Here is a 23,673-nt window from a genome sequence, read left to right as displayed (position 1 = left end):
TTCTTAAAGGGATTTCGTAGGCTGAAGGAGACCCACAGATCACTGGAGGCCTGGCTGTTGTCAAGCTAAGGCTGTTTTCCTTGTGGCAAAGCATTAGCATTAAGACAGTACTAAGTTCCTGGATGTTAGGCTATTGATAAGATGGCCCTTTTCTCCAGATATTACTAAGATGTTTGTAAACTGATGGAGAAGCTATCAGTTTAACCATTTGTTTTCTGTCCTTTCCTTTGTCCTTGGACAGCCAGGAGTGCCAGAGGATTGTCACACAGGTCCCACCGGAGGGGGGCGGGGCGGGTGTTGCTAGGTCCTGCTTGCTCTCGGCTTGCCTTATGCCCCCTCATCACTTCGACCCTTCCCGAAGCAGCCACTGTTAACAGTTTCCTGTGTGAGAATCTGGCTCTTTGCCCTGCTTGGGCACATCACCTAATTTCTCTGGGCCTCAATGCTCTCATCTGTACAATGGTGCTATAATAGCAAGTACCTCATGGAATCGTTGTAAGGAATGAATGAATGAATATATACGGAAAGACTGGCTCATGGTCAGCCAGGGCTTAGCCACTACGCTATATATTACACATGCATATGTAACCTAGCACTATGTGGTACGTACAGGTACGTACGTATATGTGGTTGTCCACACGTGGAGGTCTGGTATATCCACCCCCTTCCAGCGATTTTCTAAAATGACAACTAATAGCCCAGTTCACTGTTTTGCATATTAATTATAAACTTTGGAGCACTTTACACCTAAGTACACGTATATTTAGCGCTGTGTCTGAGAATCTGCTGTGTATTATCCCCATGAAATGATTTATCTAACCTTTCCCTCCGATTTCCTGTGTCTTGGTTCCATTTGGCAGACAATTTGTTATGAAACAATATGATTTAAAATGCATCACCTGTAAAGCAGCCCTTCTCTAAGACTTTGTCTTTTCTTTTTTTCTTTTTACTAATTTTATTTCATTTTTATTATTTTTCAAGCTCTATGCCCAACATGGTGCTTGAACTCATGACCCTGAGAGCAAGAGTCACATGCTCTACAGACTGAACCGGCCAGGTGACCCTCTAAGAATTTATTCAATGCAGCCCGTAGCCCTGGGGCTACACATGGCACTTCCAGCTATTAATGTGTCTGTGCAGACAGGAGGCAGCCGGCGAGGGACGTAGGGCACGGTCTCCCTTCCCCTTCCAAGTTCCCCCTGCAGCCCCCCAAGGGGCGAGTCCAGTGCTGGCTCCGCCCCGGGCCCGCTCAAGCCCCGCCCCCTCCAGGCCCCGCCCCGCCCCACCGTCCACTGAGCACCGCCTCCCCGCCAGGCCCCGCCCCCACAAGGCGCCGCCCCGCCCCCAGTCCCGCAGCCCACTGAGCGCGGCCGCCCCGCCAGGCCCCGCCCCGTGTTCCGCCTCTCGGAGCGCACTGCGCCTGCGCCGGCGTCTCAGGCTCAGAGGCCCGGCGGCCGCGGCTCTTTTGTTTCCCCGCCGGAGTCCGAGCCGGACCCCGAATCCGAGCCCGAGTCGGAGCCGGGGAGGCATCCTCATCAGCGGCCCGGGCTGCGAGCGCCCCCCCGAGCGGCCTGCGGGGCTGGAGGCGGGCCCGGCCTGCCCGATGGGGCGCGCCCCCCGCCCGCCGCCCCCGGCCCGCGCCGCCGCCTGAGCCGCCCGCCCGCGCCATGGAGCCCGGCCGCGGCGGCCTGGAGGCCGTGGGCAAGTTCGAGTTCTCGCGCAAGGACCTGATAGGGCACGGCGCCTTCGCTGTGGTCTTCAAGGGGCGCCACAGGGAGGTGAGGGGCGCCGGCGGGCCCGGTCCGAGGCCCGGCGAGGGGGAGACCCCTCCTCCCTGCCGCACACCTGGGACTCCCCCCCCCGTCCCCGCCCCACACCCCGCGACGCTCTTGTCCCCGCCCCACTCCCCGGGCCCCCCGGGCCCCGCCCCAGACCCGCGGATTCTTATGTCCACCCCACTCCACGGGCCCTTCATCCCCATCTCCACATCCGGGGCTCCCTCGCCCTTACATCTCCCGGACACCTCATTCCGATCCCACACCAGGGGCCTCGCCAGCGGCACCGGAATCCCCCCAGGTGCTTACCTGGCCTGGGGGTGGCCTTCTATGGTTCTGGGATTCCTGGCCCCTGAGGAACCTTTACGCTTGGTTTTCAGAAGCACGACCTGGAGGTCGCAGTCAAGTGCATCAACAAGAAGAATCTGGCCAAGTCCCAGACACTGCTGGGGAAGGAAATCAAGATCCTCAAGGTGAGCGGGTGTTGGAAGTGATAGGGGAAGAGGGTGCTGGGTGAGCCTGCCTTGGTCATAAGAAACTTGGGTTTCTGTCCTAGGAATTGAAACATGAAAACATCGTGGCTTTGTATGACTTCCAGGTAAGGCTCCAGGCTGCATTTTCGGTGGGGAGGGGGTACGCTACCCTCCCAGGCTGGCCTGGGCACAGCCTGGTCCTAGACCAGCCAAGTGCTGGAGACCCTGGTCAGTGGTGGAAGGTTCTAGTCTGGTGTCTCATGTTGGGAGAAGGAGCTGAGCACCTGTGTGTATAGATCTCTGTCTGGCCTGCCCAGGACTCTGGAGACTTGATTCTCCATTCTCGGCCCAGTTCTGGGCCCGGGCTTCTCAGGGCACGTTGGGAGGGCCCCACCGCCCCCGGCTGCCTGACTGCCACAGGCACCAGGGAGCACCCCCGTTGGAGTTACTCTGACTGTCCGAGGTCTGGCTAGCTACTGCACAGCCCTCAGGGGCTGTCTGGCCCTGTGGCCCTGACCATGGGTCCTGTCCTCGGCGTAGGCAGGCCCGGGGCAGGGCAGTCCTGCCGGCCTGGCCCACCTGTCTGGGCCGGCTGGTTGTTTGTTGACATTGCTCCAGCGGCAGGGCATTGGCCAGTCTCTTCCTGCGTCAGGCTGGGGGAGGGGAGGGGCCGAGGGAGATTCCTCCTTGCTGGCAGTTGGGGCCAGACAGCCCAGGCCCGAGCAGCAGCGGCTGGGAGGCGGTCAGGCCCAGCGGGCTCAGGAGGCCTCAGCCGGGTTTCCTCACCGCCCCCAGGTCCCCAGGGCCCGAGGTGGGGCCCCGCTTCGGCGAGCGTCCAGGACCCTGGACACCCAGTTTGGGGACGGGGAACCTGAGGCCGCAGATCTGCGGGCCAAAGTGCTGACTAATGATTTTGAAACCTGTTTACGGAGGCCACGGGACCAGCCCCTGGCTGAGGGGAAGTTCCCAGCCCGGCTGTCTGTGTTTTGGTGGCCTCCTCCCTCCTCCCCTGCTCTCCCCCTCCCCCTTCAGAGCTGGGCCGTGGCCTTGGGGGCTGTGGCGTGAGGTGACGGGCAGGGCACGGGTCCAGTGTGACAGCAAGTACCTGGAAGCCGGGCACTGGGCACAGAGACGCTGTGTCCTGGGGCCAGGAGAGCGGCCCCCCTGCCTTCTCCGCCTCACACCTTTCCCTGTCCCCCCCCTCCTGGAGCCCCCGCCCTCCTTCCTTCCCCATCCCGGCCGCACCGCACACCTGCTTGTGGGCAACGCTTCTTCCTCTCTTGCTGGCAGTGAGTCAGCTCCCCTGCTTGGAGGAGGCGCTCGCTCCGAGGCCCGTGTGGCCCCCCCACCCCCCGGGGCCTGGCCTCTGCCCTCACCCCCAGGGTGTGGGCTGGCCCTCTGAGTCCGTGGACTCCACTGAGACACATGGGACCCGAGAAAAAACGGGCTTTTAAAACTAGGTAATAGATAACTTAGCTTAAAAAAAAGATTATAAAGCGGACTTGGAAAAAGGTAACCCCTTTCCCTGTTGACCCCCATCTTACCCCGGAGGCACCCCCCCCATACTGGTTGTTTCTGGATCTCTCCAGGGACAGAAACACGTTCTTACAAGCCCCTGTGCCACCACAGCGTCCACGGTCTGTGGGTATCTCAGGGAAGGATCTTTGTCACTCCACAGTGTCCCAATGTGTGTGAGAATTACACCCTTCTCCCAAGAAAATTCCCCCTGAACTCCTGGGAGGTTACTGACCCTAAGCTCACACGCTGAAGCTGGATGACCTACTTCAGTCCTGGCTCTGCCCCTTAAACTAGCTGTGGGTCCTTGGGCAAGTATCTCAACCCCTCTGGGCATCCATCTCTTGCTGTGTTAGAGACGATGGCGTTGTGCTCGCATCTGTGTGCACACTTGCTGTTCCAGTTGTGTCCGTGGGTGTTCCTTGCGGTCGCATTGGTACGATCGCCCCACATTGCAGGGCTGACTTTGCCCAACCCCAGCTGAGGGCACGGGTGTCTTTCCGGGATTCTGACATGTCAGCAGTGTGGGAGAGACTGGCCTTGCCCTCACTTGCGGCCACGTGTGTATCTGTAGCATGGGTTCCTGGACAGGAGTCCCTGGGTAAGGGGGGACACGTGCTTCTGGTTTGGGACAGTTGTCAGATTGCGGTCCCCAGAGGTGGGCCTGGACACAGTGCTGCATTCAGAAGGGCCGGTCTCCCCACATCCTTGCCAGGGGGGTGGTTATCAGACTTGCATCCTGGTGGAAAACGACGTGTCCTTGTTTTTTCTCTTGTCGTGAGTGAGGCTCAGCAGCCCGACGTGTGTATTAGGAAAACCACCTGTCCTACGCATGATCCCTGTTGGCCTTTGATCACTGAGGTTGGATGGCACTGTGCTTAACGACCGGCCGGTCCCCAGCCATATTGCCTTCCCTGAGCCCAGCTCCTCGATGTACTTTGTGTGACTTAGCTTGGGCAGGCTCGTCAGCCTCTTGGTGTCTCAGTGTTACCTGTAGAATGGGACATAACAGCACACCTGCGTCGTAGAGTGGTTGTGATGAGAACCTGGGTCAATTTACGTCAGGTGCCTAGATCTGTGGCTGCTGTATAACAGGTGCTATATAAATATTGATTTGTAGGAGCTCTTTATATATTAAGGAAAGCCCTTTTGTGATTGATTACATTCTCTCAGGTTGTAGTTTTGTTTGTGGTCCTTATGGAGTAGGGACATTTGTCAGGCTGATGTGGGTGGGGTGGGGGGGGAGGGAGCTTTGGACTGTACTCTGTTCTGAGACACCGCTGACCATGCAGAGGCAGCTGCAGCCCGGCGCCTGGGGCCTTCCATTGAGGCCGCACCTGAGTGATCTATGGTATCTGGACGTGCTCTTGCCCGGGGAGGGTGGCCGTTGCAGGAGTCAGGATATAGGACTGTGCCACCGGCCGGGACCAGCCCTGCCAAGCATGCCCCAGGAGACGGGCTGATGGCTACAGGCCTTGCCCTCCCAAGGCGGCTGGTTCCCACAGCTGGACGTGACTCACTCACCCAGCTGCGGACAGCCGTCCCACCTCCTGCTGACGTGTGGCCGGTAGGCACCTCTGTCCTGCTTTACTTTAGTGCCTTTCAGGACACTGCCAGTCCTCAGCCTTGCCGTCTGCTCTCTGAGAGGCGCCAGGGCCCCGGGGGCAGGGTGCGGGCCTTGTGGGTGCCCCTTGGCATCAGCCCTCGAGGTTAGGGCCTGTGAGTAGGCCTGAGGGTCTGGGCAGTTCTGGAAATGCTTGCAAACTTGTGTTATTGCTGTTTTACCGATTTTTTTTTTTTAACTTAAAATTGTGAAGCATAATACATCCTGGGCAGTAGGAAACTCAGATTATTATGCTTTATGCAGCATTGGGCGGGACTCCTAGGTGAGGTAAGAGATAGAGTGTGCTGGCCCCAGGGACCCGGCCCCCGAGCTTCTCCCTGCTGTGGGCCCCGTGGCCCTGCCATTCGCACGGACCCCTCTCTGCCTGTGTGCCCTCAGCGCCGCGCTGGCCGCTGGGGCCCTGGTGCCTGCGCTGGATCCCACGGCCAGCCGCCCGCTCGGTGCCCTGGAGCACAGCTGCTGCTGGCACACGCGTGGCGTGTCCGTGGGCTCACTGGGTGTGCCGCGGCCAGGGCTTGGTGGCCCCCAGCGGTGTGTGTTCACTCGGTGTTCTCCGGGGATCGGGCCGGCTCACGCCCCCCTGCCGAGTGTCCCCCGGCATTTCCGAGTTGGGGGGCGGTCCCAGCGCCGGGAGGAAGGGAGGGGGGGCAGGTGCCTCCAGGGAGCTGCCCGCACACAATGGGCAGCCGGGGAGGCTCCCCGAGGAAGGAGGGGGGGCTGGGCATCCTTCCCTTCTGGTCGCTGTCTGGCAGAACCCCGGGGGCGGCTCTGTTCTGGCTCCCCCGGGCTTTGACCACCTTCCTGAGCGGGGACGGCTGGCCCCTGAGGAGGTAACTAGGTCAGCGCCGGCCCACCCACCCGGCCCAGCCCAGGCAGGGAGTTGGGATCCTATTAAGCAAAGCACCTTAGCGCCCCATGGCGGGGTGGCCTCCTACGTGCCTGGATGCCCGTGCCAGGCTGCTCAGGACGCCTGGCTTGGCTCCAGGGCCTGTGGGACCCTGGCAGGGGCGGGAGAGGGCTCTGTTTCGTCTCCCTTGCACCTCAGGCTGGGGACCCTCACCCCCTTTTTTGGGACTGCACAGGGAGGTAGTCAGGACTCAGTGTCCTGCTCAGCCCTGCCCACTCCAGCCACACGGGGCAGGGTTGCGGGACCCCTGTGTGTCCTGTTTCCTTCCCTCGGGTGGGCTGTGAGGTGGGCGGGACCTGCCTTGGCCTAGGGCGGCAGCTGGCCGCGGAGCAGTGAGGGCATCCGGTGTGGACATGGGGTCTGGCGGGCCCGTGCCTTGGCCACGTTTATGTTTCTTTCTTTTCTCTTTTTTCAAGTTTAGGTTTTTTTGGGGGGGCGGGGAGAGAGAGAGAGAGAGAAAATGAGCAGGGGAGGGGCAGTGAGAAAGGGGGAGAGAGGATCTAAAGTACGCTCCGTGCTGACAGAGAGCCTGGTGTGGGGCTTGAACTCACGAACCAGCTCATGACCTGAGCTGAAGTTGGACCCTTAACCGATGGAGCCCTTCCCCCCGGCCCCGGGGCCCCATGTTTATACTTCTGTATCAACGGGATAACGGGTCTCCCAGAACCAACCTGAAGATGAGAACACGCCAGTAATTCGCACCTGCCTCCCCAGGAGGTGAGCTCTCTCTGGGACGCGGCAGTCATCTGGAGCCGCGGGCAGCGCTCCCAGTCTTTTCAAGTGTGGGGCCCGAGTCTAGACTGACCCCAAGGAGGTGGCTTGGTGCCTGGAGCCTAGGTGGTCTCTGTTCACCCCCAGGGAGCTGGGGAAAGCCAAACTTAGCCTGTGTGGAGGCCAGCAGCAGTGGGACTCGAGGCCCGTTTGGGTTGTGCTGGGTGGACAGGGGCAGGCCGGCTGTGGCCACTGAGGCGGCGCTGACCCCTCCCGGCCCGCCGACGGGCCCCCAGCGGTGACTGGCCTGGATGGGGGTCTGGGCACGGAGCCTGTCTGCAGAAGGGCCCCACCCGGGGGCCGGGAAGCCTGCTGGCTGCACCATCTCCTGGTCCCTGTCAGGGCCAGCGACCGTGCCGCCGGGCTCTCCTGGGACCTGGCTTGGTGTTGGCCCAGAGGCAGGCCGAGAACGAGCTTCCAGGCCTGGGCGTGCTTCCGGGCCTCGCCGGGGAAGTGGCCCGGCCTGCGCCAGCCCGTGCGGTTAGGGTGTCACAGGCCTCTGAGGGCCCACCTCCCAGGTGAGGGGACAGATTCCAGCAGGAAGGGGCTGGTCTGAAGCTGTCGTCTGTCCCAGGGTGGTGGGAGACTCTGATGTGGCTCTCCTGGGTCACCCGAGCCTGAATGTCCCACAGTGAGGTTGGGTTGGTGCCCCGCCCTGGGCCCCAGCCCCACTGTGCTCCCTCCCCGCCGGCCCTCTGTGCCCCCTGCCTGGGAGGGCCCGCTGGGGATGAGGCTGACTCCCGGCCAAGGGCAGAGGGACAAAGATCAGAGGGGGAGGAGGAACCTAGGCCTCACTCTGGCCTGCCGCTCCCTGACTTGTTCCCTGAGGCTCCGTGAGCCCCAGGAAGGCTTCAGAGTGGTCTCGGGAAAAGAGCCCTCCGGGGAGGTGACAAGCTGTGACCCGTGGGGATGGGGCATGCCTGGGGTGGGCAGCGGCCAGGGGACCCAGGGCCCCGGGGGTAGGGTCTTTGGAGGGAGGGCCCCTGCCATCACAGTTGGACGCTTGCCCTAGCCGGGGTGTGGGAAGGGTGGGAGTGGGGCCAAGGCCCTGTGCCGGTGTCCTAGGGTCTCAGGCACCGGGTGGACTCGTTGTGACTTCTGCTGAGGGGACCTTCTTTCCAGAGGAGGTAGTTGCGGGCTCTGGGGCACTCCCAGATTTGGAGAGGGGAGGTGGGCTGGCCAGGGGTCTGCACCTACTGCTCCCGCATAGCCCTGGCATTCCTGCCGGTCCTGGTGGGTCACTCCCTGGGGACACCCGGGGGAACCGATGCTGTGTCTCTGTATTGCCCGGCACTTTGGCCCTGCCTGTCCTCGGTCGGTGGGTGAGTTTGGGGCTGTTCTGAGAGCTGAAGGGGCCTGGGCCTGAGTCTCAGCTCTACCGCTCTGCTGTGTGGCCCGGGGCAGGGCACTTGGCTTCTCTGGGCTACTCAAGACCAGAGTGTTCACGGTGTCCCCGGAGCTCACTGGTCAGTAGTAACTGGAGCACGCCCGGCAGGCAGCGGAGGTGGCCACGGTCAGGGTGATGGCAGGCAGGGAGCAGGTGGCCTGAGTGATGCCATCTAGCCCCTCCCTCTGCCCTCTGCAGGGTCCTGTGCCTGGAAGCCTCCCACCCCTCCTGGCCGCCAGTCCCTGCCCACCTGGCTGCCTCCGTCCTCGTCTCCGTGTCCCGCCCCGCCCGTGTGTGTGCCTGAGACTCCCTGTAGTTGCCTGGGGTTATCTCTCCCCTGCAGCTGGCTTGGAAGGACCTGCCTGCGGGGAGAGCCCCGCCCTCCCAGTGACAGGCCTGGGAGCGAGGTCCCGAGGGGCTTCGGTGTTGGTCTCACTCTGCGGGTACAGCCCTGCTACCCAGCCGTCCCCCCGGGTTGTCCTTGCCCTGGACACACAGCCCTCTGTTGCAGCTCTGGGGGGGCTTCTCGTTTGGGGGGTACTGACCTCAATGTGGGGTGTCACCCAGGACGGCAGCTTGTGTCTCTGCTCCATGCCCACCTTGAGTCTGTGCTCAGGCCCCGACCCGGCCACAGGGGGGCCGAGCCAGGAGACCATTGTCCCACCCAGCGTGGGTGGGGGGCATCCCTGGGACCTGAGCAGGGGTGGGGGGTGGTGGCCCACTGCTGGAGGTCAGGCCTCTGGATCGTTGTCAGGTGCCCCCCCCCCCCCCCAGAGGCCACTAGAAATGTCCTTGGAGCCATTTCCCTGCCCCTTCCCCGGCACCCCTTCAGGCCTCCCCCTGCAATGCTTGGAGGACTTCTGCCGGGTCACAGACTTGCCTCCCTGCACAGTGCGGGGGTGGGAAGTTGGGGTTGTGTGTGGAGCAGAGAAGGGGCTTATGCTGTGGCTCCCCAGGCCCAGTGGTGTGCCGACACCGAGGTCTGGGGGCCTTGCTGCCGGCTGGCAGAGCCCTGGCCTGGGGGAGAGCTGGGGACGGCTGTCTGGGGACAGCAGAGAGGTTAAGAGCCTGCCTGCTTGGCTGACCTGGCTTCTGGGGCCTCGTTACTTGGCCGTGACTTGGGGATGTCAGTGGCTGCATCCAGGTGGAGGCGTCCTGCCTGCGGACGAAGCCTCTGCTGGTGGCACGGGGCCCCGTGGGTGCCGGCTGTTGGGGTCGGTGGTGGGGGCCGTCTGCGCTGGCCTGGGCCTTGGGCTCCTCGGTCTCGTGGGGGTGGACCCCGCTGAGGATGGCAGTGGCGCCCGAGGCCACGGGTGGCCGAGAGCTGAGCCGGAGGCCGGCCTGTGCTGGGCTCAGTGGGCTGGCGCCGACCTCGTGTGTTGGCGTCTCTGACGCTGGAATCGGGAGTGGCTTCTGAGGTTTGTGGGTCGAGGCCCTCGCACCCTGGCTGTGTCCTTCCTGGGGACCTGGGTGCTTCACTGGCTGGGTAGGGCGTCAAGCTGAGCCCTGTTGAAACCTCAGGGCTGGGTCTGACCCTGATGTTGACAGTGACCTGGGCAGTTGAAGGTTGTCCCCCCCGCCCCCCCACCCACCCCCACCTCTCCCCGGACCCCAGCCTCCTGCCCCGACTTGGCACATGGAGTGCTCTGATTGGCTGCCACTGCTGTCATTCAAGCCCACGTGCAATGACCTCAGAATCGAAACCCCGCAGCCCTGGGGCCCGCCAGGCCAGCTGTGCCCGTGCTCGCTGGCCTCTCGCGTGTAGCCCAGCTGGTGTTGAGGGCCTGGGTGCCGGGCGTCTGGGGCTCACTGAGGCCGAGGCGAGCTTCCTGGAGGACTGGTGGGGGGGGCCGGGTGGAGAGTGCTCCCCTCCATTTGTCATCGCCTCTTCTGTGTCCTGCAGGAAATGGCCAATTCCGTTTACCTGGTCATGGAGGTGAGTTCCTCCCGCAGGCCCGGCTGTGAGGGCGGGGAGGCTGGACCCTGCTGGCTCCTGTACCTTGTCACCTGGGGGTTAGAAGCTGCTTGCACGTCTGTGGGCTTAGGCTTAGGGCCACTACGTCAGGAGCCCCGGCGGCCCTGGCAGGTGCCTGAGGGGCGGTAAAACGCCTCCACTGACCTCTTCAGTATGGATCACGAGGGCCGCCTGGCCCAGGAAGGAGGCCGGCAGCACGGGAGCGGGTGTAGGGTGGTGGGGAGGATGGGCGGGGCGGGGGGAGGGTCTGGCTGGGCCGCTGACCGGGCTGTGCCACTGGTGTGTTGCAGTACTGTAACGGCGGGGACCTGGCGGACTATCTACACGGTGAGCGGACGCCCCGTGGCCGGGAGGGCCGCATGCCCCGTCTCACCCCGGCCTCGCCTGCGAGGTGGCCTGATATGAGCGAGGTCCCCGGGCTCGATGGAGGTGGCGGGTCCCCTGGTCCCCGCGGCACTCGCCGGGGAAGACAGAAGGGGCGGTGGGCCCCCGCTGGGGGCACAGACGGGGTCGGAGCCATCGGGAACAGCCTCGCGGGACAGATTCGGTCTGGAAGAGCCCCTCTTGAACGGGGCCCTAAGTGGTTTGTGGGGAGGCGTTGCCTCCCGAAGACCCCCCCCCCCCCACGGCCCTACAGGGTCCCCGAAGCGCTCGGCCGGCTGGGCTGCAGGGCCCCTAGCAAGGCCTGGCTTCCCACCCAGGGCGGTAGGCCGTCACCCATGCCCTCACCCCGGAGGGCAGGCCCTGGGGCTCAAGTGGTAACTGAGAAAGGGCATTAGGACAGCAGCACCTGGCGGTGGGTGGGGCGGTGGCACGGAGACCCGAGGGGCTGGGCGGCCAATGGGGAGAAGATGCCGGCCCCCTGGAGGCAGTGAGCCCGACCCACCCCGGGTGAGTCACGGGGGCTGCAGGAGGCACTGCGGATCGCCCTGGAGGGCCTGGAGGGGCGCGTTGTGCTTGGGGGGTGGGGGGGCAGCCCCTCCCCCTGGGCGCCTGGGTGAGCCGCGCCCCCTTCTCCCTGCAGCCATGCGGACGCTGAGCGAGGACACCATCAGGCTCTTCCTGCAGCAGATCGCGGGCGCCATGCGCCTACTCCACAGCAAGGGCATCATCCACCGCGACCTGAAACCCCAGAACATCCTGCTGTCTAACCCCGGCGGGCGCCGCGCCAACCCCAACAATATCCGCGTCAAGATCGGTGAGGCCGGGGCTGGCGGGGGCCCGGGGCGCCGCGCGGGGAGCCCAAGAGCTTCGGCCGCCCTGCTCACGCGCCCCTCCTCCCCCGCAGCCGACTTCGGTTTCGCCCGGTACCTGCAGAGCAACATGATGGCGGCCACGCTCTGCGGCTCTCCCATGTACATGGTAGGTGGGCCGCCGCCAGCCCCTGCTGCCCCTGCTGCCCCTGCGGGGCCGGGCTCCCTCCCGTGGCCGTGGCCTCCCCTCGGGTGGCGGCCTGAGCGGCTGTGCCGCTGTTTCCCACCACCCCCGTGGCAGTCGGGCACACAGTCCGGTCACCAGGCGTGGCCACGTCTCTTCTTGCCCCCGGCGCCGACCTGGACCGTTGACCCCACAGGCCCCCGAAGTCATCATGTCGCAGCACTACGACGGGAAGGCTGACCTGTGGAGCATCGGCACCATCGTGTACCAGTGCCTGACGGGGAAGGCGCCCTTCCAGGTGAGCGAGCCTCAGGTCAGGCGGGGCCGGCTGCTGATTTGCACCCTGACGTTCCCCTCTGGGTCCCGGCTGGGCCGCCAAGGGCTACTGCCCTGCAGCCTTCCCCCACGAGAGCGCAGCGCAGCCACGGTCACGTCAGGGCCGCGGCTGGAGCGTGCGGGCTCCGGAGTGGTCCGTGTGCCCGCGTGTGTGTCTGGGCCGAGTCTTGTGCCCTGACCCCTGCCCGGGCCAGTGCTGGCGTGATGCACTGCGTTGGCGTCAGGCCCCGGGGCGCTGGGCGCCACATTTGGTAAGCGGCAGCCTGCTCGGCGGTGGGATTCCAGAGGGCGCGCTCAGGGCTCTGAGCCCACCAGGCCGGGCTGCAGATCCCGCAGGGATTTCACGGCCTGACCAGGCAGCTCTCGATGTTGCCAGCTTGCCCCTCAGCCTTCTTTGAGTGCCTGGTGACCCAGGCTGGCCCGCTGGCTCCCCGCACCCCTCCCGGTCCCTCGCCATCAGCCCCGGGAAGGTGGGGTGCTCTCTTGCTCTCGGCTGCACGCTCGTCCTGGGCTCAGTGCCTGGCACCACAGTGGTGTGCAGTGGGCAAACAGACGACCACATACGTGCCAGCCAGCCGCTCCCCATGGGACACAGTGCCCGTGGGGAGGGGAAGGCTTATTCTGGGGTCCTTTCCAGGGTGGGGCTCACGGAGTAGTTAATTTCAAGAAGCAAACCTCCAGTCATACCAGGGGCCTGGCCGCCTCGCTTCTGGCCCGCCTGACACTCCCCGTGCGGTCCTGGTAGTCCACGGCCTGGATGGGGGAGGAGGGGAGCCCGTCCCAGTGAAGCCTGGAGGGCGTGTGGTGTTCGGACCAGGGCCCCGACTCTGGCCGGGGGACCTCCCAGGGGGCCTAGATGCTCATGCTGCCCTCCCCCCCAGGCCAGCAGCCCCCAGGACCTTCGCCTCTTCTACGAGAGGAGCAAGACCCTGGTGCCCACGTAAGTGCCCTCGCCTCCACCCCCCTCCCCACCCGCCCCAGGTGGGCAGCTGCATCATGCTGTCTCCTGGCCCCGCCGCAGCATCCCCCGGGAGACGTCCGCCCCGTTGAGGCAGCTACTGCTGGCCCTGCTGCAGCGCAATCATAAGGACCGCATGGACTTCGGTGAGTGAGGGCCCTCCTGGCCGCGTGCCCCCCACCCTGGGCTCCTGGATGCCCACGGTCCCTGCCCCGGCAGCCCGGGGCCGTGAAAAGTGCGGTTTTGCTGCGGGAAAGCCCCGGGCGGGTGGGGGGCCGGCCGGGACCGAGACCGGGGTCCCAGAGGGAGTCTCGGGTGGCGCGGAGTTCCATCTTTCCTCCGGGGGCCCCTGGGGCCAAGGCTCTCAGACGCCTCACTCACCCACCCTCCTTCCTGCAGACGAGTTCTTCCATCATCCTTTCCTTGATGCCAGTGCCACTGTGAAGAAGTGTGAGTCCCCCGAGGGCCTGGGGGCCCCCAAGGCCGTGGGGGGGCTCACGCACAGCTGACTCCTTGCGGCAGGTTTAGAGGGATAGGAGCTGGGGCTGCCCTTGCCAGTGCCCGGGTCCTCTGGGTGGGCGACGGCGGGTTCCGCTCAGTGCGCTGGTAGCTGTGCACCTGCTGCCGCTGGGCGGGCCTTGGCGGACTGGGGAGGGAGGGGTGGGGATGGTGCCCGCGCGCTGACCTGTGCCCTCGCCAGCCCCTCCCGTGCCCGTGCCCTCGTATCCGAGCTCCGGGTCCGGCAGCAGCTCCAGCAGCAGCTCCACCTCGCACCTGGCCTCCCCGCCGGTGAGTCAGCCGCGGGGGGCCCGACCCTGGGGTTTGGGGCGTGTGGATGTCCCACCGGGGTCAGAACGGCGCCGGGACGCTTGCCGTTATTTCTGTGGTTTTGTCTGATCCGCTCACACAAGGTGTGCCAGACACGTTCTGATGATGACACGTCGAAGCGTGAGAAGCTGGCAAAAACCCCTTTTAGCCGCTCCCCCCCCAGCCCTTGCGTCCCAGAGGCTGACCCGCTAGGTGTGGGTCCGTGTTCTTCAGGGCCTCCGTGAGCGCTGGTGTGTGCTCACGGGAACGGGGGCAGGGAGGCCTTGAGTCCTGGGGACCGCCAGGGAGTCCCTGGCACCTCGGCACGGGGGCAGGGCGAGGTCTGCGAGGGTGCGCAGAGCTGGGGGGCCAGGGCCGTGCCGGAGGCAGACGTTCGACGCTTTATGATAGTGAGCGCACACGGCCTCCCTTTCAGGCCTTTGCGGGCCCGTGGAGGAGCGGGGGCAGGGCTGTGTGTCACTGAAACAGGGGTCTCCCCAGGAGCTCCGTGCCAGCTGGGGGCACAGCGTTTCAGAAACCGATGGGAGAAGGGGTGCCCCCTGGGGAGGAGAGCGGATCGTTCCCTTCCCCGGCGCCCAGCAGCCCCTTTTCCACCTGGGCCCTGGGGCCGGGTCTCAGTGGCCTCCCCTCTGACCCCCAGTCCCTCGGGGACATGCAGCAGCCACTACAGAGGACACTGACGTCCCCGGCTGACGCTGCTGGCTTCCTGCACGGCTCCCGGGGCTCCGGCGGCAGCAGCAAGGACTCGTCCTGCGACACAGATGACTTTGTCATGGTCCCGGCTCAGTTTCCAGGTCGGGGGCCAGGGTTTGCTTCATTGTGAGCTTGCGTGCGTGTGCTCGTGACGCTTTCTCTGCCTGTGGGCCCTCGGTGGGTTCTGGGAGCTGTACTGCATCAGCCAGGCGAGAGTCCAAGCCAAGTCCTGCCGGTCACCAGTGGGTGGTGCGGACCGAGTGCCTGTGCTCAGGCCCTGCCCTCCCCCCCACCCGCCACGCAGAGCACCTGCTCGCAGGAGGGAGCTGCCAGCGCAGTTCTGAGCACAGGCAGGGCTCAGGCCTCTGGGACAGGCCCGGCCCCTCCCTAAGCCCGCTCCGGGGGTCCCGGTGTCCTCTCGTGCCCCTGGACGTTGACACTTCCTTTTGCTGCCCTTGGCCATCTCATGACTTGGGTCAGTCAGACAACGGGCCCACGTTGGGCAAGGCGAGGAGGACCGTTGGAGAGGTTGATGGGGCAGATGCGGGACCCAGGGTGCCAGAGGAGGGCTTAGGCCCGGACTGGGAGCCGGGGGTGACCGGCCTGGGCTTGGCTGAAGGCTGGGGTATGCACAGAGCACCCAGGGTCTCCCTCGAGAGCCCCGAGGTCCAGTCAGGTAGAGGGAGTCCCTAGTGCACATCACAGGGGGACCTGGGAGCACGGCTTCCTCCCCCACTTTGTCTCACGAAGCCGCCCTTTCTGGAGCCTCCAGCCACTCCCTGGAATTGAGTGTGGGGTCACCCGGGAGCCAGGGTGGGTGAGGTGGCCCAGGGGGGTGGAATGCACATTTGTCCTGATGCCCAGCCTGCCCCGTCTCCCACCCGCAGGTGACCTGGTGGCCGAGGTGGCTGGAGTCAAGCCCCCACCGGACAGCCTGATGTGTAGTGGGTAAGCCCCCTGCCCTGTGCTGCGCCCTAACCGTTTTGGGACACACGTGCTGGCTCCGGCCGGTTGTTCTTCTGCCCTGCCTGGGTCCAGTCGGCCTGAGGTGTGTCCCGCCTATGTGCTCTGTCCCCACCAGGAGCTCACTGGTGGCCTCGGCTGGCCCGGAGAGCCGTGGCCGGACCCCTTCTCCTTCCCCACCCTGCAGCAGCTCTCCAAGCCCCTCCGGGTGAGCAGAGGCTGGGGTGGTACAGTGTTGGGGGTGGCCCAGAGGCAGGGTTAGGGCCTCCAGCCCAGGTCTGGCTTTGTAGATAGCACTTGAGTCTGGAGGTCCTGTCTCAGTTCGGGCCTCGAGGACACTGGGCTTCTCATGGGTGGTGGCCCACGGGACGGGGCTGTGGTCGGAGGGATGTAGACCCGGGAGCGGGGAGCTGTGGGGACTGCTAGGGACCAGTGTGGCCACCACCCCGTCCCCATCCTGCAGGGCTGGGTGGGCTCGGGTTCCTAGAGCCCAGGTCGGGAGCAGGCCCAGCCTCACTGTCCTTTGCCTGGCCTTCTTCCACATGTCCCAGTGGCTGGTCCCATCCAGAAGCCCCTTGGGCACAGTGTGCATGGGGTGGGGTGTGAACAGTTCCTGCTGCCTGAATGGTGGCAGTGCTGGGCACATGCAGAGGTGGGGAAGCAGGTGGCCCGGGTGGCCTCTGCCCCAGGATGTTTGAGCCTGGGGTTCAACCCGGTGCACTGTCTCCCTCGACCGCCCCCCTGCTTCTCCCTACCACAGCCGGGCTGGCGCGTTCAGCAGCAGGTGCGGTGTGTCTGTCCCCATCCCAGTGCCCACGCAGGTGCATAATTACCAGCGCATTGAGCAGAATCTGCAGTCACCCACCCAGTACCAGACCGCACGGTGAGTCTAGTCACCCCTCACCACCCACCTCTGTGATTACAGGGGCTCCCCCTAGCGGCAAGGCATGCCCTACAGCGCTATAGTAAGGATCCCACTACAGGGTTGTCTCACATGCACAGGTGTGCAGGCTGTGCACTGTGTGACTCTCACCATCGCAATTTGCATTGTGGACATGCAGAGATCCTACATTTATTGGGACAGCTTTCTGGCAGATATCACTATCGTGTTTTGTCTTAGAAAGACCGAGATGGAGCCCGTAGGTGAGCAGGAGAGAGGACCAGAGGGAGAGAGAGTGAGAATCCCAGTATCTGCTCAGTGCAGAGCCCGACTTGGGGCTCGGTCTCACGGCCCTGGGATCATGGCCTGAGCCGAAATCGAGAGTTGGATACTCAACCGACTGAGCCACCCAGGTGCCCCTACAAGACCCGATATTGATTTCTCACTAACTCCGGTGAGCACAACAGGAGAAGGCCTTTCTTTTGTAATTCCCAGAAGGCCCTGTGGGCCAGTGTCGTCCTGGCAGGGACTGTGACCTCAGGCGTGAGGATGCCCCCAGGAAACACCGGGTCTCTACTCCCTAGTTATCGCTGTAGGCAGGAGGGTGAGGGGTCCAGTCCTCCCGAAGGCTCCTGGTGAGGCCCGTTATTTGAGTGGAGGAGGACGAGCCATCTGGCCTGGCCGTGACCCTCGCTGCACGTGGCTGGGGGCCTCACCTCATGCCTGCCTGTGCCCCCAGGTCCTCTGCCATCCGCAGGTCGGGCAGCACCAGCCCCCTGGGCTTTGCCCGGGCCAGTCCGTCGCCCCCGTCCCACGCCGAGCACGGAGCTGCCCTGGCCAGAAAGCTTTCCCTGGGCGGGGGCCGGCCTTACACACCATCTCCACAAGGTGAACCTGGGCGCCCTGGCGGAGGATCCTGAAGCGGGCCTGGGCATCTCCCCGGGCTGGGGGGGCGGTGGGGAGACTGGCTCTCTTGTCAGGGCGTGACCCTGGTGATCCCTCTCTCCTCAAGCTGGAATCATCCCTGAGCGGCCGGGCTGGAGCGGGGCGCCCTCCCCACAGGCACCCGAGATGCGGGGCGGGAGATCCCCTCGTCCAGGTAGGTGCGGCCCTGGCCCCGGGGCAGGAGGGCAGAGCCGGTGAGGGCTGCCTCCCTTCTTACAGTTAGGGGAAGGCGGGAGCCCCGCCAGACGGTTTTCACCATCTCAAGCTCAAGCCTGGAGACCATACAGGTGCACTCGGGGATTCAGTCTCTGCGCCCACCACACGGTCTGCCTTGTGCACCGTCGGAGCGGCGAGGGTGGAGGGGATAGTTAAGATTGAGGGCCTCACGTACACGCTTCTGCTTGGTGGTGGCATGTGCCCGGCTGGGTGGCCCCCACACGGCAGTGACCGGGTCTTGTCCTGTCCTGTCCCAGGCTCCTCTGTGCCCGAGCACTCTCCCCACGCTGCCGGGCTGGGCTGCCGCCTGCACAGCGCTCCCAACCTGTCTGACCTGCACGTTGTCCGCCCTAAGTTGCCCAAGCCCCCCACGGACCCACTGGGGGCCGCGTTTGGCCACCCCCAGTCCAGCCCCCCGCAGCCGTCCCATGTGCTGCAGTCCTGCCGGCCCCTGCGAGGCTCGCCCAAGCTGCCTGACTTCCTGCAACGGAACCCCTTGCCCCCCATCCTGGGCTCCCCCACCAAGGTAATGGGGCCGGGAGCTCGGTGGGGACAGGGAGGCGGGGAGGGGCCGGTCCCGGGAAGACCTCAGAGGGTGGCTCTGTACTGAGGACCTCTTCCCGTGCACCTGCACAGGCCGTCAGTGCCCTGCCTGGCAGGGCTCCCAGGGGACAGGGCCTGGGAACGGGGAGCTTTGGGCCCAGAAACGTGAAAGGTGTCACACGTGCTCCAGGACTGCTCTGGGCAAACTACTCTCCTCAGCCCTTGCCGTAGTTCCCTCCTCTGTGAGGTGCGGCCAGGCCCTGTAGGCACAGCCGCGGTGGTCCTAGGGGCGTGCGTGTGCGTGGAGGTGCGGCCACGGGAGGGGGGGGGGTGGTCCTAGGGACGTGCGCGTGCACGTGCGTAGAGGGTATTGCGCTTCCTCCCGCACGTGCCGGTCTTGTGTCTGCGGTGCAGACCTGGGGGTGGAGGCCGCGTGGGTTCTGGGCCGCTGATGCCTTCACGGCGGCCCTTCTCTGCACCCTGTCTGCGCCTCCTAGGCTGTGCCTGCCTTCGACTTCCCCAAGACCCCCAGCTCCCAGAACCTGCTGACGCTCCTGGCCCGGCAGGGCGTAGTCATGACACCGCCTCGGAACCGGACGCTGCCCGATCTGTCAGAGGCCGGACCGTTCCAGGGGCAGCAGCTGGGCCCTGGCTTGCGGCCCCCCGAGGACACCAAGAGCCCCTTTGGCAGGTGTGCGGGAGGGACTCCTGCCGTTGCGTTCTCTCTGGGGAGGGAGGAGAGGCCCGAGTAGGCCTGTGTGCGGGGAGCGGCCTGCTCTGCACCTCTTCCCCTGTGACCCTTTCTGAGTCTCACTCTGCGCGTCCGTCCGGTGGGGGGCGCTGCCTGCTCCAGGGTGGGTGGAAGACCGCAGGGCCAGCATAGGTGCAACCAGTGCTGCGTGAGGTCTGGATGCGGCAGGCTGCGCTCAGGCCCTGGCTGGGCAAGGACCCACAGGCCGGCTCATCCCCGCTGCTCACCCCGCAGGTCCCTCAGTACCGGGCGCCTCACCGATCTGCTCCTTAAGGCTGCGTTCGGGACCCAGGTCCCTGACTCGGGGAGCACGGACAGCCTGCAGGAGAAGCCTATGGAGATCGGTGGGTGGGCGGGGGCTGCCCCGCGGTGGGGGTGGAGGCAGGGCGTCAGCAGCAGGGCCCCGAGCGCGTCTTCTCTCTTGCAGCGCCCTCTGCTGGCCTCGGAGGGACCCTGCACCCCGGAGCCCGTGCTGGGGGCTCCAGCAGCCCATCTCCCGTGGTGTTTACCGTGGGCTCGCCCCCCAGTGGGACCACACCGCCCCAGGGCCCCCGTGCCAGGATGTTCTCAGGTGAGGACCGTGTGGTGAGCCTCCAGGCTGCAGGGGGTGAGTGGTCCACGCGGATGGGTCAGGACGGGTCGGGAAGCCTGAGGCTCTGACATCCTCACACGAGGGGCAGGGATAATGCCCACAGCACCCGCCTCTGCGGCGCTCTGGGTGCGTGAGCCCCAGGCCACGCAGATGCCCCCAGCTCTGGCTCCTGGACTGGGGGGGACCCGCCTGCAGCAGGGGCAGGAGCCAGGGTGGACGGAGTTCCCGAATGTGAACTGAGGCCAGCAGCCGGAGGGAGGGGCGCCCAGTCGGGGCTGGGGAGGGGTCTGGCGGGGAGTTGTGGGGAGCGCGTCCTGCATGTGCGAGTGTCACAGCTGGGGCCCTGTCCCCACAGTGGGCTCCTCCGGCTCCCTGGGTTCAGCCGGCTCCTCCTCTGCCCGTCACCTGGCTCCTGGAGCCTGCAGCGAGGTGGCCCCAGAGGTCCCGGCCCCCGGCCACTGCCGCAGCTTTGCCGATCCCGTCACCGCTAACCTGGAGGGGGCTGTGACCTTCGAGGCCCCCGACCTCCCCGAGGAGACGCTGATGGAGGTGAGCCCCGCGTGCGGCAGGCCCACGGACGGCGGGGCCGGGGTGGGTCGCAGCCCCCACTTAGCTGCCCGCTTCCCCCCAGCAAGAGCACACCGAGATCCTGCACGGCCTGCGCTTCACTCTCGTCTTTGTCCAGCACGTCCTGGAGATCGCTGCCCTGCGGGGCAGCGCCGGCGAGGCGGCCGGGGGCCCCGACTTCCAGCTGCAGGAGAGCGTGGTGGCCGACCAGATCAGCCTGCTGAGCCGGGAGTGGGGGTGGGTGTGCCTGGCGGGGCCTGGGGTTGGGGGAGCGGGGGAGGCGGCCTGGGGGCCGGGGTCTCTGAGCCCGAGCCGCCTGACGCGGGTGCCGCCCTCCAGCTTCGCGGAACAGCTGGTGCTCTACCTGAAGGTGGCCGAGCTGCTGTCCTCGGGCCTGCAGACCGCCATCGACCAGATCCGGGCCGGCAAGCTGTGCCTGTCGTCCACCGTGAAGCAGGGTCAGTGCTGGAGGCCAGAGACTCGGCATGTGAGGGTCCGGGAGGGCCGGGGAAATCCCTGGACGGAGAGGCCAGGTGGAGATGGGTGGGAGGGGGTCACCTGGGAGCAGCAGGGGGTGGGGGGCTGGTCCCAGGGAAGGGCTGGGAGGTGGGTGGGAGGGGGTCACCTGGGAGCAGCAGGGGGTGGGGGGCTGGTCCCAGGGAAGGGCTGGGAGGTGGGTGGGAGGGGGTCACCTGGGAGCAGCGGGGGCGGGGGGCGGGTGGTCCCAGGGAGGGGCGGGGGGGTGGGACGACGGCAGTCCCGGGAGTGGCCTGAGCTGACGGTGGCGGTGCCCGTCCCCCCGCCTGCCCACAGTGGTGCGGAAGCTCAATGAGCTGTACAAGGCCAGCGTGGTGTCCTGCCAAGGCCTGAGCCTGCGCCTGCAACGCTTCTTCTTGGACAAGCAGCGGCTCCTGGACCGCATCCAGAGCGTCACTGCCGAGAAGCTCATCTTCAGCCACGCGGTGCAGACGGTAGGGCGGGTGGGGCGGGCGACGGCAGCGTGGGGGCCGGGGTGGGGCATGAGTCGGTGCTGGGCTGGTGCCCTCCGGGCCCGGTCTGGCACCGGGAGCCCGCCTGGCTTTTGGCCCCAGTGCCGGGGCTCCGCAGCCCGGGGGGCATCCCTGGCCACACCCCTCTGCGAGAGTGACTCCGTTTCCCCAACTGTGAAGCCAGAGGCCTGGTTCTCAAGCTTCTTGGTGGGTGAGTGTTCTCCGGGAGAAGCCGCTGCGGACAGCCGCGGGAGCCTGGGCCTTCTCTGCTTCCGCGGCTTTGGGGTCTTTCTGCCTCCAAAGAATGGGCTCCAAGGAGGCGGCGGTTCCTGCGAGAACGCGTTTGTGTAGCATAAGTGCGCAGCCTGAACAAAGGTCTGGGGAAGTCAGCCTCCCCCTCCCTAACGGTGACCGCTGATGAGTTAGGCCATCGCAGGCAGTAGTGAGCACGCCTGCCAAGGGGGCGCCCTGCCCGCCAGCGCCGGCCTACTTGGGGCGGTGTTGGCCGGCTGGTGGCGCAGGGCTACGCGGGCCCGTCTGGGCCTCCAAGTGGCACCAGCAGCCCTCACGGCATGCCCCCGATGTGTGTGCCAGATGGTCCTGGGGACCGCCGGGCCCGGTGCGGGGCTGCCAGGGCAGCTGGGCTGAGCCCCCCGCTTCTCCGGAGCAGGTGCAGTCGGCCGCCCTGGACGAGATGTTCCACCGTCGGGAGGACTGCGTCCAGCGCTACCACAAGGCTCTGCTGCTCATGGAGGGGCTGCAGCACCTCCTTGCCGACCAGGCGGACGTGGAGAGCGTTGCCAAGTGTGAGTGCCGCAGGCCAGCCCCGGAGGGGCGGGGAGAGGTGGGCAGCTCGGGTCCCCTGACGGTGTCTCCCTCGCCGCAGGCAAGCTGTGCATCGAGCGGAGGCTGTCCGCACTGCTGACCGGCATCTGTGCCTGACTGCGGGGTGCCCGAGGGGCCGGATCTCCTGCCGATCCCACAGGCTTGGGGGCGGCCAGCTGGCCGGGCTTGAAGGGACAAGCCTGCGGCCTCGGTGCTGCTCGCTGGCGTCGGGAGAAGGTCGGGGGCTCCCGCAGAGCCAGGCCTCGAGCTGCGCGTCCGCGTCCTGAGCTCTGCCGCGGTGGGCTTCGGCGTGCTGGGAAGGCCCCGGGCAACCCCGGTCCAGGCCGGGGCCCCCGCCTCGCAGGTTAGCAGAGCTCTCGCGGCCAGCAGTCACGACTTCCCTTGGCCGCCTCGCTGGCAGTGGGGGCGCGTGTGGCCGGACCGCCGGGCGGCCCCGATGCCCGCCGCCGCGCGGAGGATGAGCAGAGGCCCCGAGACCGCTCTACCCAGGAAAAGGTGCGGCCCCCTGGTCCCCCTCCTTCCCCGAGACCACCCACCCAGCTTTGTGAATCACGGAGCACTTTATGCAGGCGGCCCTGGAGCAGGACTGCCCGCCAAGTCCCGCGTGTTGCTGCGGGGCGTGTGTATATACCTATATACATATATACATATATACATAGTCGTGCGAGCGTGTGCGAGTGTGTGCGCTGTGCCTGCTGCCGGGACCCTCTCGGGGAGACACAGACCTCTTATTTAAATGTTCTTGTAGGGACAGACAGTACGAAGCACCAAGCTTTCTGAACCCAGGACAGACGTTGAAGTCTATTCCACTTTACTCCTGAAATGTGTCTTATTTTTCTGCAGCTCTTTTTTTTTTAACAGAAGAAGACAATTTGTAGGTGGTTTTGGAAGGGTGGGGCAGGACTAGCGGGTCCTGGTATTGCCGGCACACACGTGGGTGGAGGTAGGAGGTGTCTGTCACGGTGGGCCCCTCCCCTGCCCCGCCCCACCCCCGCCGTCCCCGCCCCGCCTGACCAGGGGCTGTTTTGTGCAAAGTCTCCCATCCAGCTTTCACGGTGGGTTTTGATGCCAAAGTCGTGTGTGGAGCTCCCCCACCCCCACCCCAGGCTGGGTCCTGGCTGCCACTGGGGAGCCCGGGGGTCTTCCTGGCCTGCCTGGCCCTGCCTCGCCCCCCTCGTCTATATCCTGGAGAGGGCAGAGGAAGCCTGCCGGAGTCCAGGCACCCTGGGTGAGGGGTTTAATGTCTTACATCAAGACACAGACATCTTTGTGTTTCTTTCTTTGCAATACTTGAAATATTGCCACTGTGCTTGGACTTAGAACCAGCCCCGCGACTTGTTCCTCGCTGCACGGAACGTGTTCGTATTTATTGCTTTATGGTCGGCTGAGACCCGGGCCACCGGGACGCTGGTGCCACGGGAGGGGACTCGTGGGTGCCCACGCGGGCTGCCAGCGGATCCTGTTCTTTACGAGACAGCACCTGACTCTTGGTCTACTTTAAAAGGAGTTTTGTGTGACCCCCCCCCCCATTTGCATTAAATTGTGTAATACCGATTTAAGGAAATAAACCTTTGGAATTGAGTGGGTGTGGCTGACGGTTGATTTGTCACCATCGCTAGTGTTGTGTCACACACTGCGTTCCGGGTGGCCTTCAGTAGCACAGGAGTCTGGCCCTGCATGTGCTGGCTGCTGGGCTTAGCCTGGGGCACAGACCCCCAGGGCTCAGGTGTCCAGATGTGAGTTTGAGGCTGTGTCCATCCCC

The 23,673-nt window shown here is 65.3% G+C and overlaps 1 protein-coding gene across 2 annotated transcripts; it reads left to right on the top strand.

Annotated features, from left to right (window-relative positions):
- The first annotated feature begins 1,434 nt into the window (after positions 1–1,434).
- ULK1 (unc-51 like autophagy activating kinase 1) lies at positions 1,435–23,492 on the top strand. 2 transcript variants are annotated; one of them, XM_023241256.2, is made up of 28 exons: positions 1,435–1,778; positions 2,156–2,248; positions 2,332–2,373; positions 10,356–10,388; positions 10,718–10,754; positions 11,452–11,625; positions 11,716–11,789; positions 12,001–12,102; positions 13,022–13,080; positions 13,162–13,244; positions 13,498–13,548; positions 13,799–13,887; positions 14,567–14,720; positions 15,507–15,567; positions 15,701–15,790; positions 16,343–16,465; positions 17,202–17,350; positions 17,475–17,561; positions 17,881–18,149; positions 18,664–18,857; positions 19,152–19,261; positions 19,345–19,488; positions 19,865–20,058; positions 20,141–20,313; positions 20,416–20,534; positions 20,890–21,047; positions 21,736–21,871; positions 21,952–23,492. In XM_023241256.2, the coding sequence occupies exons 1-28, from the start codon at positions 1,668–1,670 to the stop codon at positions 22,005–22,007; spliced, it is 3,165 nt and encodes a 1,054-aa protein (XP_023097024.1). In that variant the 5' UTR covers positions 1,435–1,667; the 3' UTR covers positions 22,008–23,492. The 2 variants fall into 2 exon arrangements, with proteins under 2 accessions (XP_023097024.1, XP_044897368.1); XM_045041433.1 differs by lacking the exons at positions 1,435–1,778; positions 10,356–10,388; positions 10,718–10,754 and having other exon boundaries at positions 2,154–2,248.
- The last annotated feature ends 181 nt before the right edge of the window (positions 23,493–23,673 follow it).

Source organism: Felis catus, chromosome D3 (genome assembly GCF_018350175.1).
Source record: "Felis catus isolate Fca126 chromosome D3, F.catus_Fca126_mat1.0, whole genome shotgun sequence".
Lineage (NCBI taxonomy): Eukaryota > Metazoa > Chordata > Mammalia > Carnivora > Felidae > Felis > Felis catus.
Note: the sequence above shows the minus strand (reverse complement) of the source record. Positions and strands in the feature narration are given on the sequence as shown.